Raw genomic sequence first — 13,352 nt, 5'->3', positions numbered from 1 at the left:
ACTGAGCATATGAAAAACGATTCAGCATTTGCTAACTTCCAAGTCACACATGCCGATCCCATCAGGGCCGCCCCCCGGCTCAAAGACTTTTATTGTTTTTGGCAAAAATGACCTGCAAACAGCTTTAATTGGGATGCAAATTTAATGCCCAGTTTAAGACTGCTGACAGCTTGATGCTCGCATGGTCCTTTCGGCATCTGGAAGTTTATGCTGCCTATGATACGGCGGCCGCTAAGTGTGAAGCACAAACGTTCCTGGACGCATGTTTCTGACAGCGTTTCTTGGAAGTGATATACATTGCGGTTTCCCTCCTGGGATCCAGATCACGATGGGCTGCTAGGCAGCGAGCTCTGCAGTGGAGCTTATATACGCATTCTTGCTAGCGATATAAAAAAAAATGTCTTTCCGAACATCCAAACGGTTAAACGGCACTCCAACAACCTTACGTGTTCCCTCGTAGCGACCCTGTGGTGGAGAATCCACAAAAGAGCTCAACATGCACTAAAGCTTGACTTGTTTCTCCGCAACAATTCGAAGCTGGTGTGAAGGCTACGCATACTTACCCACAAGCTATTCATTGTTTAAGACATTATAATATGTGCCGGAACACACGTCGCAATGGCAGAGAAGGACCAATTGGCCCATCTACCCTACCAATTGTGAAACCTTTTGGTTTTAACCTTATGTACCCGTTTTGTGGGATTCTGCATTAACATTTCATTCATATTTTCATTCAGCAAATATTTTGGAGGAGGGGTGCTCTGTTAAGACAGTTCATACCTGTGGTGAGGCCCGAGATCACTGTTTGTATAGCTGGGAGTCAACACGGGTTTGAGCCCAAGTTCTACCTCTGCCCCAACTCAATAATAGGATGGAAGCTTATTCCAACTTGTTCAACATTCAAATGTTCACCTAAAGGTGACTGAGTAAGTAGGCCACCAAATATACGAAAGCTGTTCCGTAAAAAAACCAGAAGAAAGCCAACGCCTAAATTAAGCTGCTCATTGACATGGAGATTTTTGGAACCCCGAGAGGCAATCGTGGTACGTGGTACCAGTAAAAGAAACCTTACAATGACGCACGATAAACAATCGGAAAAGACAGTGTAGCAAAGAAACAAAATGCGGAACGCTAGGGAGGCACCATATGGATGAAAACGTCAAAAACAGATTATAACGATACATATTTGCATTAATTGGCTCGGTCATTTGACCGTTACAGTACGTATGTTTACCTGAAATCAGAATTGGCAGAAGTCATTTTAACCGAGTACAGTAGGCATAGGTGTACACTCCCATTACTCCAGTGTTCCAATGGCCCTTTATCACTCCCATTACTCCAGTGTTCCAACGGCCCTTTATCACTCCCATTACTCCAGTGTTCCAACGGCCCTTTATCACTCCCATTACTCCAGTGTTCCAACGGCCCTTTATCACTCCCATTACTCCGGTGTTCCAACGGCCCTTTATCACTCCCATTACTCCAGTGTCCCAACAGCCCTTTATCACTCCTATTACTCCAGTGTTCCAACGGCCCTTTATCACTCCCATTACTCCAGTGTTCCAACGGCCCTTTATCACTCCCATTACTCCAGTGTTCCAACGGCCCTTTATCACTCCTGTGTTCAATGGCCCTTTATCACTTCCCATTACTCCAGTGTTCCAATGGCCCTTTATCACTCCCATCACTCCTGTGTTCCAATGGCCCTTTATCACTCCCATTACTCCAGTGTTCCAATGGAACATTGTGTTCGCTAATCCAAGTTTAAAAGGCTAGTTTGTAACATAATTGCTAAAAGTGTTTTCTAACAATCAAAGAAAATGGCTAAGTGACCCCAAACTTCTCAACTGTAATGTATATATTGCATGTAGCATTCCCACCCGCCCCATGTTTTTGGTCCACTGACCTGAGAAGTTCCCACAATGCTGTCTCCATCACTGATGGGCCTCTCCAAGCAGTCTCACACAGCAGGTCCATGCTTGCTCAGTGGACAGCAACAAAACAAATGAAGCTTGTTCTTGTTTCCAATAACCCTCACTGCTGTATCGAGAAGGATTAATACGTACTTAAACCTTCTTTATTATTCAGAGCGCTACTCAAATATTTTCAGCTAAATTATTTGTGGGTGAAGGTGGGGTAAACTTTCCGAGGCTGTATCACACGTTGTAACCAAACCTCTCAGACAATATGCTAAAGAAGAACCAGGAAAACAGATTCACTCACTGTTCAGGAATTTCATGCCTGGGAATCCAGTATTGTATTTAGGATTGTATACGCTGCAGATTCCTGTAATCCTGACTGTTTATAGGCTTGTGTTACGAGGCAACCAAATACTGCCTTGATGTATGTAACGGCAAAACTGAACACTGGCCCTTTTCTTAGAATGATTCTTTCCATATTCTCCTGAATGTCAGGACAGTAACAGAAGCTATATTTTGTCAGGTGAGATTTTATCTTTTTTTTTCTACAAATGTTGTTAATGTAAGGCCAAAGTCCAAAACAAACTGATGAGCAAAGAGGGAGAAACAGCTGTTTTTGAATGGGTCCCTCTAGGCTTTGCATTTCCTTTCCCAGGCTATACTCCAGTATGGAGTACCTATAACAAGTCAACCCATATGGAGACCAATCACATGAATGGGTGAACTACCAAGTGTTGCCCAATATGAGGGTAACACATGAATTGACTCCAAATCTCACTGCATCCATCTTCATTCTAGCAAGACAATAACTGGATTAATCTCACGCACATCAAGAACTTAGATGGTACTTAGCCAATGAAGGTGGTCAAATGTTCAAACTCTCGAAAAGACGTTTCCATAGTAATTAAATCATAACTGAATGTTCTCCATTCAACATCAAGTACAAGGTATTCTTTCAAAAGAGCATTTTATTGGAAGTACACAGCTTAAGAGTGGTCTCAGATTGTTCATTTGTGCTTTCTTTCCATCTGTTCGTCAAGGACCACTAATGGTCTGGTGTTCTTATGGGATTGGCGTCTCCAACCTTTGACACACAAGCATTTTTTGGCATATTCCTTGTTTTTAAATTTATTTTTTTTAGTTGTGTTAGGACACCTCTCCCGTCAGATATGGAGCATGTTGAATTCTTAGGGTGAGGGGGCCAGAGCAGACAAGCCAGCTATGGAGTAGTTGGTAAGCCACCTATAGGAACCCTGTCATGGAAGGAAAATCTAGTAGACCTGGTCCTGATATTTTAAGGCTGTTTTGAGAGTCAGAGCAGAATTTTCTTTAAAATATGAAAAAAAAACAATTCTTGCTTCACTTTCAATAAATAAGGAGTCTTTTTTATCACACTGATTAACACTTTAGAGTCACTGGGGCGAGCAAAATCCTTAAGTATTCAAAATGAGTTACAAATGTTCCTATGAAGCTATTATGAAGTCTGTGAAAATATATAGTTGCTTATGCTAATGGCAGGTTTAGTTGCCAAATCAGTTTCTATAAAGTCCTTACTATGGTCAAATAAAATAATGTGTACATTTATCTTCAGGTGGTTGTGGGTACTTATTAAACATTTGGCTTGGCTCAGGGCTCTTGTTGGCAGAGGTTACTCGGTTATGTGTAAGCGTTGCCAAAGGTTCATGACACTTTCGCAGGAGGGTGGAGGTTCATCGGTGAACTGCTGGCTTCAACCTCTAGTTGACCTCTGGTACGTTTTGTGCCTTTTTACGACATACAAGCTTTTCGATAACGGTATGCACATCTATAGAAATGCTTGACCCATGGAAATTAACAAAAACAGACAAAAGTATTAACCAAAAAAGGATATAATTAAGGATTGAAGGTGGGTGAGCTGGCGTAAACCTGAGCCAAACATTGGGCTAGGTCTAGTTTTTCATGAGACAAGCTGGCTACGATGACTTCCCAACATGACCTCTGCCAGAAAAGACAACAGAGTCTACTAGTGGTGAGATGTTTTTGAATTAGTTTTATTGATTATAAGAGGTATATGTGTTCTGGGTAGCTCAGTTTGTTTATATATATATATTTTGGGGTAACAGGATCGGTTTTGACTTGGCACCTAATTTACGTTCTATTTTCTTATGATTGTGTTCATAAGATGCTGAACATTACTTTAATTATACTAAGGCGGCTTATTTACCAAGCCTTTCATGAGTAAATCCTAAATCCACCATGGATTTGTTGCCAATTGCCAATCATTTGTAAGAAACAATTGACTAGTTCCATGACAATGAGCATCGGAAAGATGGATAACACATCTGTCACTCATGAAGAGCAGTTCAAATGTTTCAAGCTGAAATAATACGAGGAGGTTTAAAGTAGCAGAATTAGGTTAATCTCTGTGTTGGTTCCGGCTGTCATTCCGAGCGCCAAATTTTCATCAATTGTAATCTTCGGGAGCTTTGTAAAGCAGTAACGTTTGGTTATGAACGTTCTCACACATATATGGTAGTACATATTCATATATACAAAGAGTATGTCGTCAAGTGAAATACGTTTATGTTGGGGGGGTTAAATCTGCAAGAACTTTGTTTTTTTCCCCGGATGAAACCAATACAGAATCATACATTTTATGGCAAATTCCTGCCCTATTTCCTAACTTGTGTATGCCCTCAAACCTTGCTTGACTGGGTGAATAAACGGAGAATGGTCAGAAGAGCTTCAATGAGAGTTTTAGTACTTCTCTCACTTCACTATTCATTATGAAGGGCCAACGCTAGCAAGTTTCTCCAGTGTACATGGCTCAGCCCCATATAATGTATAATTCAATGGGTAGGAAGGCTTTAAAGAAATCTTATTGATTTATGAGATAATCCCTGTAAACACATTTTATAAACCAACTACCTATTTGGAATGGGCGTCTTAAATCAGCTGGGTATTGAGTCAAGGGCGCAAGATCTGCAGAATGTATTTAAAGAATCCATTCTTCATACCAAGGGATGCAGGTGTGTAGCATCTACAGACTAACACAAGAAATAAAAACACAAAACTCCTTTCATTTTACTTAGAAACTTTTGTAATCTAAGTAACTCATTTAACTATTAGAATTTGACCTCTATCAGCAATAGCAGTCATTTTAAGCACTTGCCACGTGATTTGCAGAATTCTTGCTAGAATAAACTACCTCCTGCCTTCCTGGTAGATGCTTTGGCTGCTTCTTAAATAGCAAATTCATAATTCTGTAAAGTAGTTACGCAATTGTCGTCCCATAGAAACGATCTCTGCCAAGGTAAATCTACTTTTTATATCGAATATTTCTAAAACAATTGCACTGATTATGTAGTTTTGTTAACCATATTTACTCACGCTGAAAGCTGTGCATGTGAGAGATTCTTAAAGGAATGCTATTATCCATGATCATATATTAGTCAAATATGATTGTACCTTCCTTCTGTCAACTGCTGCAATCCGAGCTCAGCTATTCACTAACAGCCATACACTTTACTTTTTCACCAACAAATCCCAAACCATTGATTTTAATGGGAGCACTTTCCTGTCACCGATTGGCTGCCTCAAGCAGCCAATCCTTAGCCTAAAACATCAGGACACGGAAGAATCTTGCCACTGCAGATTCTCCTCAATATAAGTGGTTATTTTTTACACAGAACCTTAATATTGAATATTTTGTTGAATGTCCAGCCTCTAAGTTGACAAGAATCGTGGAAATTCTATATAGCATCATTACATCCATGTACAGTATGAATGAGTTAAGCTCCAGACTGTGTAACCTTGATACTGGAGTAAACGCTGGAAGTTCCCAGATACGCTGAAGAAAATGCGCAAGTCCGAGATTTACCATTTGGAAATCTTACCAGTCATTGTTTTACCTTAAAGCATCTTATACCCATCATTGGGGGTCCTGTGGTTTTGTGTGTACGCCCTAAATCAAGTTACGCGGCCAAAAGACATCAAACATCCAAAATGTGACTGTATCTTTAGAAGAACAGGTCATTACAAGTAGGTAGAATCATATACTACATTCATGGGCATCCATTGAGCCCACGATTGAAAGGTAAACTGGACTTGTGAAACGACTGCTCTGTAAACCATCAATGTGAAAAAGCCTTCTGCGCCCTATCGCTCACATCTCATACTGAAACCTAATACGCAGGAGTGTTCTAACACAAACAGCCCTCATTGAGAAACTGAATTTGTCACACCTAAATACAAACACAGCATTTTTCAAATAGCTTTCAAGACAATCATCCATTGCAGATAGCTAGGACAAGTCCAGGAAAAGGCACCTTGTATGAACAAAGGTCCCTCTGTGAGATGCATGAAGGATATTTTTATGAGCTATTTAGCACCAGGTCCTTGTATGTCATAGTTGTATAGATTAAGACCATTGCTTGTGCCAATAAAAATTTGAGCTATCAACAACAAGGGATGACTTGTTCCTATTAGCTCGACAAGAGAAATATTGTCCCAGGGATTATATGTTCTATAGACGTTTCTGCTAAAACAATCACGTTACTTCCGTATCTGACTTTGCAACACATTAGGAGACATCTTTGCCAATGCGTCATGTATTTAATCTATCGTACAACGCAGTTGGCAAACAGTTCGCTTTCCGGCCCGATGGCATTCCTGGTTCAGTGATGCCTATGGGTCGCTTTCAGACAACATGGACATATTTATTAAAAAAAAGGCATGCTAGCACAAAGTGTGTGGTTGCACAAAGAGTGGTGCTATCAACGAGATTAACGCGAAGGAGAAAATGCTTAGACATTTAGCCGCACAAAAAAACAGCACCTATAAATATAATGTATACACTACACAAGGATATGTTCTATATGGACAGTGACTGTTTAAGACATAGAGTGAAAAATATAAACAAACAGTACCTGGTTGACTGGAAATGCGTTCTTCACGTTGAAGTAGAATCCAAAATAAACCATGTTGAAGATTCCATGGCGCCCTAAGGTGGCACTTAGCCCTTTGTTAAGTCCTCGCAAACCAATGCCTTCTGTTCGGATGACGTGTCGAGCCTGAGCAAAGGTGGATGGTTGCTGAAGACAAAACGTTTCCTTTTTTAAAATATCTATTGTCTTAATCATTTTAATTGATTTAGAATGAAAATCTAATTTTGAAAGCCTTAACATTTGGAGATGGCGGGTAGAAATCTGTTCTATTTGATTGCAGACTTTCCTATAATGTATTGTGTCTGTCAACTTAGTGGTATATGCCTAGCCGCAGGTGGAAAAAACCATTAACCTCAGGAGTTAGGAGTCTAGACTAAGATGTCTACCCGGACTTCTGTTCAGTATCCCTGAACAATCATTATGTTTTTTATCTTTATTTAGATAGCTTCAACAGATTCTGCAGTGCTAAACATTGAGTTATACAGGCAAAAACAAATCCAAGTAAACAGAAGCTGTAAAAAGCCCTGGTCAGAACTTACAATCTACAGACCAAAGCGGACATGCCACCATGAGGCGGACCTGCCGCTTAAAGGCCAGCTGTTGCCTGATGGCGTAAGTGAGGTCAATGGCTGGATACACGCAACCACATGCTACATTTTTATGCTCACATATCATGCTGGCCGTGCACTACAACTAGACATTAATGTTCCGTCATGTGCCTTTCATCAGGAAGGGGAAACTTGTGCCGTAAGACTATCTAGCATTACACTCTATACCATTACCCTAAGATATGACATGACCCAAACAGCATTTCTAACATTTCTGAGAACAAAATTATCCAACTTTTTTCATAATCATTTTGCCAGATATACGGTTACAATAAAACTTACTTTTTAAATGCCCACAACATGGTTATTTAAACCTATAATATTATTTTTTCAGCAAATGTCTTTAAATATAGGAAATAAATGTCCCTTTCCACCAAATGTGAGTTATTTTATTTTTGAATCTTGAATGTACTGGAAACAAATATGGAGGAAAAGGTACGTTTTCAGGTATTTGAGGCAATGTGTCTGGTCAGGGAGGCTCCGTTCTTTTTCATTTCCATAGACCACTGATGTAGACCATGGCTAGGTTATGCTCGCCACAGAAATTAGAAAGTCAAAGCAGGTTGTCACTTTTGTGGTCAGAACCACGGAAACAAAAAGGTTTTGACTATGATTAAAAGAATTTCTTTTAGGGACAACATTTGGTTATTGGATTCAAATTTGCTGCATAGTGAGCGAAATGAGGATGTGAGCGAGCAGGGACAGACTGGGGCGCAAGGCAGTCATAAGGACTGTAGATCATAGGACATTTTATATATACAATAAAGGAGTCTAGATTTGTATTTATATTGTACAGTATTTGGTAATTAACTAGTTCAGCTACTTAGGCAGATTCTAGTGAATTAAATAAAACATTGTTGCGTCCTTAATCATTAGAACCCAGATGCATTTCACACATATGGAGCCCAGATCGTTCTTTTGTGTAAGTTGTATCTCATTGTCATTATATAATGCATTTCGTGCCATCTTTAATCTGCTTGCCTGTTTAATGAGCTACTTCTCACTACTCTGGGTGTATTCTATGTTAGAGTATTCCTGCATACCACCTGTCCTGGCCATTTTGGCTTAGGTTTGTCTCCTCTTGATATTGGAGGGAGGTGGTGTTAAAAATAAGTTACGGAAATACAGAAACTAAGAGCAGTCAACGTAAGCCATGTGAAGAGAACACAATAATTGATAGCCTCAAGTCATTTAAGAGCAAGAGAGTTTATGACATGAGAACAAGATACATGCCAGCAACATATTTAAGTTGGAGGGGGGAGAGATTATCTATAGGTCTACCTATAAAATGGGTTGACTTTTTGTATTATTATAGCAATAATTCACCTCCTTTCTTACCCACATTGTATCTTTGCAATATAACTTAGAGATGGGTTGGCTTTGTGGCATACCTAATTGAGATATACTGTTAGAACAATCGTATACATTGCTGAATTGTTTTTAAAATGCATCGTATGAATGGTCCCTGGTGAATTCCAACATTTAGTTGGGTAGATATTAATATTTCCTACCTGGGCGTATGCATTCCGGTTAGCTTGTAATCCAACCTTTACTACTTCAAAAGGGTTCACCACGATGGCTTCTGTCAAGCCTGATCCCAGCCCAGCAATTGCAAATACCTAGTAAGGAACATGTGGCTTTAGAGATATATAGACATTTTATTGAAATTCTATACAACTGAGTATTACATTAAGCAAGTAAATGATGCAAACGTAATCTTGGCTTAATGCTTCCAATACGCTTATAGATTTCACTTTCCATCTCTTAATTCATTAGGAAAACACTTCATCCGTTTAGCGTTCTTTTATAGAACAGTCCACATTTCGATAAGATAGGTCCGTCTTACCCATGCAGGTGGCAGGGACAGAGGGGTCAATAGCTTTTTATACTGCTCAAAGGTGAAGAACTGCAAAAGAGAAGAGACGTCATGAGAGATGAGCTAAACGGTAACCACATCACTGATGGACATAAAATTACCGTGCTGATCGGAGTAATATTCTTGGACTAAGAGGGGAATACTGTCCATTTTTATAATTAATGCAACATTTATAAATGTCTACCTATATAGACTTATCCTACAGCCAAAACTGGATGGTGTAAGATAACCAAACTACAGTTGGTATTATTTGCAACTTATGTTGAACCACTAAGTTATTAAATAATATGATTTATTTAATATATGATTAGAATAATGGCTAAAAAACAAAACACACAAAGGTTTCGGACATAGATATTATACACACTGTGTACGATTCGGACCAACGTGCAGTTATGTCATTTATCACAGAATATTATTGAAATGCTCATTGTTCATCACAACTGGTTATTTGTCACTTTTGATATTAGTCAGCGACCGAGTACTGTTTACACATGTAATGTCGTCTTTTGGAAAACTTAAGGAAAAAAAAAAAATAGGGAAATTACAAAAAATGGTTTTAATAGAAATAATTCAAAAAACCTGAGCTATTGGTAGTGTTTTCACTATAAGATGAATATAACCTTACAGATGTGCGTCTAAGGATAGTACATTGCTATCCATCAACTTCAATTCCTGGACTCCTTTCAGCAAAAATGAATATACAGAATTACAAAACACAATGGGAAGGCATATATGGTTGTTCCATGAAAAATCTAATTGATATTTCATAGTGAAAATGATTCTCTCGTTTTTTTTCATTATCCTAATTACAACGCTCATGTTCTATAACTCAGTACAGTGAGGTCATACATAATAAAAGCATTTTCAAACAGATGTGAATTTATAATCTAAAAGTGAGTTTGACGCTAATTTTGTCTTTCAAAATATTGTCTTGTCTTCCTTTTGGATCAAAAACATCCTCAGGGACGTGTGATAAGCTGAACCTGATGAACTCGTCCTCCTTCGGTATCAATCACAATTACAATAGGACACACATTTCTTCTCAGAAGAGAAATTGTCCGACTCCTGATTCCCTGCTTTGTTAATGTTGACTAGTCTATGGCGTTTTCATCACTAATGTTGAACCTGTTACATGAAACACATTCTCAATAAAACAGAGCCAATAATCGTCCTGCCATTCATTCCCACTATAGAACTCTACCTTACAATAAAAAGGTTTCCGTTTCACCAGAAGCTATGGCGATTCCATTTGTGTTTAACATGTACTGTAAATAGACAGGCGTTTGACAATTGTGTGTGACAGCGAGTTTTAAAACTGTTAATGTGATATTTTGAAAGCATTCCAACGAGACAGGTGGTTCCATCCATCATGAGATGGTGCCTTCCTGCACTCTGGCCAACCGAGCTGGCTTGTCTAAGGGTACCTTGAGAGGAAACACAAAGTGTCTAGAAAGAAGGTAGGAGTTCAGAGGGAAAATCAAGGCTGGTGTTCAGAAGACAAGCCACGGTTAAGAACAGAGATAAACGACAGGTCCGAGGACAAGAAAGGTCAAGTCGGAATGTAGGAGGCCAAAGCAGCCGACCACCCAACAGATGGGAGACAAGTTTGAATTGCTGGTCAACCACAACGCAAACACCACAGCCTCGACCAAATTCTGGCCAGATATAAGCAACCTCTCTCTCTGTATTGAGAATAAAAGGCAGAGAGCTTCTAATTAAACACATTCTATATTGATCTAGACAAATATTAAAATACCTTAAAAAAATGTATAACTATTTTAAAGTTGCCCAAAAAGATTACACGAGTACATCTTCTCACCATGTGTCACATGAATATAAAATTAACCACCGTATTCTACAGTCAGAGAGGGCACTTTTAAAAATCTTTCAACTGGATTTTTTTTCTCTGAGTGCACCTTTAAAGCTTGTTTTGCCTCTCTAGAGTTCTGCGCGTTGATTGATTCCTGCTCATGTGGGCATGCTAGTGCCGAGACCTTCCTCCAAAAAGAAATTCTACAGACGTCAGTGTGTAAACATGAAGCACTTAAAACTCATAGTGCTCAGAATGTGTCCACAAGGGAAGCAAAGCAGGGGTCAGGCTGCCACCTGCAACAGATAGCTTATTGATTGTTTCAGATTGACAGCTAAAATTCACCTGAAAAATAGTTTTTTTTTTTTGTTTTTGTTTTTTACATATTTCAAGATCAAGTATGACCATTAAAATACTATTCCGGTTACCCCTCTATTACTAGGATTGCAGCTAATCAATGAGCCAGTCTGCACATTTATTCTGTAGTTTTCTTTTAACGATCCAAGACTATTACGCCATTCATTTTTTTGTTTTCTATTTTTGAGCTCTTTATTAAATACATTTCAATTCTCCTGATCATGTTCATAATCACCCAGGTAAACAAACATTTGTGGGGCTAAGAAAGTATGTATGGATCCTCCATGGCCAAGTTTTTTATTTTTTAATTTCTTAATTATTTAAAGGTCATTGTAAGTTAATAATGGAAAAGGGAAGCAGTGACTTGTGACATCTTAAATTAAAATTCATAAAAATGGTAACTGTTGACAATAATCAACATACAAATTGTAAACTTTCAAGAGCCGATTACCTGATTATATCAGATATTATGAGCCTAATCATTTGGTAGCGTAGCCCATACTTACGACCTGTAGGTCATATGCCATTGATCTGCACTTTGTAAAAATCAGAGTTCATCACCAGCAGGTTGATCCAATATGAAGGGCTTCACCCTGTATTATGTATAGGTCAATGGGAGAGCAGAATTATACGGGGCCAGAAGCTCTGAGGTTGGACCTTCATAATGTTTAGTGAAGCCAAGGAGCCGAAACTCAACTCTCCCTTTAGTGAATAGACCCCCGAGGCTACGACACCGCGCACAGTATTACACTTCAGCCTCAGGAATGAATAGGTTAATCTGATCTACTTATTTTATTGAAAGGATCCAAGACATTTGTACAGTTCTCGCAATACGCGCAGAGCTGCCAAATGTTCTGATTTGCTTCCCATGGTATTTTCAACGTTATGTAAATAGCACAGGTAAAGCAAAGCTTTGCATGACATGTAAATAATAGAATTTGTTTTACAGAACAGGAGACGAATTTCTAGTTTCCTTTTTATTTAACAAACGGATCTGATGCTCCGGTCAGGGGTCAAGGGGGCTCGATGGCAATTTCTAACGCCAGACGTTTTTAATCACTTCACTGAATTTTTTTTCTTAAAAATATTAAATATATAGGCATCGGTATATATCTGTTTAGGTGTACAAGTTCATTGTGAAGGCTGAGGATGATGTCAGTCGTAATGCACAAACAATTCAGTGGTTTGGGTTTTTTTTTTTAGTTTTGTTTTTGTACAGGTAAATCATTGTGTTGCCTGCGAGGTGTCTATACATGTCAGGCGGAGTAAACTTGTTGGCCCGTGTAATCCTTGCGGGTTTATATTTTCATAACATTGGAAAGCGAGCAATAACCGCACGGTCATGAGAATATAACGCGTCCCAGGAAGATAGCTGGGTAAATAGCGTAGAACAATAAAAAAAACAATGGGTTATTTATCGCCCAGAATGGTCATACCTTCACTGCCCGTTTCGGGGTCTCTGCCAAGATGGGAGGAAGTATCCCTTTGTAGAAACCAAGCAACCTGCAAACACACAAGAACTTAAAGGAAAGTGACAGTCAATGGGATTATGTCTTCACACATGAATGGACGTTAACGGTATATGTTAAGCAGAGGCAGGGGTTAGGTGTAAAACCCAAGGAGGACAGTGGTTTTATTGTATCCCGCAGATCTAGTGGTAGATTTATGATCACACCTTTTCACTATTGCTGTGGATTTCTAGCTTTCCTACGCATAATATGCCAGTATTTTACCAATCCTATACAATGAATGATGCCCAAAGGCATAGTAAAGACTTAAAAATAACCCCTTCGCTTTTTGCCATTGGGGTAAACAACCCAGTTGTACAGAGGGAGTATACACAAAGGCCATTGG

General features: G+C 39.0%; 1 protein-coding gene across 2 annotated transcripts in view; it reads right to left on the bottom strand.

The window, feature by feature from the left end:
- The window catches only part of SLC25A21 (solute carrier family 25 member 21), an 81,190-nt gene that overhangs the window by 6,216 nt on the left and 61,622 nt on the right, over nt 1-13,352 (bottom strand). For both annotated transcript variants that reach the window (XM_053474302.1, XM_053474303.1), the window contains exons 5-8: nt 12,935-13,001; nt 9,299-9,358; nt 8,964-9,071; nt 6,827-6,991 (exon numbers count right to left, since the gene is read on the bottom strand). In XM_053474302.1, coding sequence (XP_053330277.1) covers nt 6,827-6,991; nt 8,964-9,071; nt 9,299-9,358; nt 12,935-13,001 — 400 coding nt within the window. The remainder of the gene's footprint in view (nt 1-6,826; nt 6,992-8,963; nt 9,072-9,298; nt 9,359-12,934; nt 13,002-13,352) is intronic.

The sequence above is a fragment of the Spea bombifrons genome, chromosome 9 (genome assembly GCF_027358695.1).
Source record: "Spea bombifrons isolate aSpeBom1 chromosome 9, aSpeBom1.2.pri, whole genome shotgun sequence".
In the NCBI taxonomy this organism is placed as follows: domain Eukaryota; kingdom Metazoa; phylum Chordata; class Amphibia; order Anura; family Pelobatidae; genus Spea; species Spea bombifrons.
This window is presented reverse-complemented; position numbering and strand designations above follow the sequence as displayed.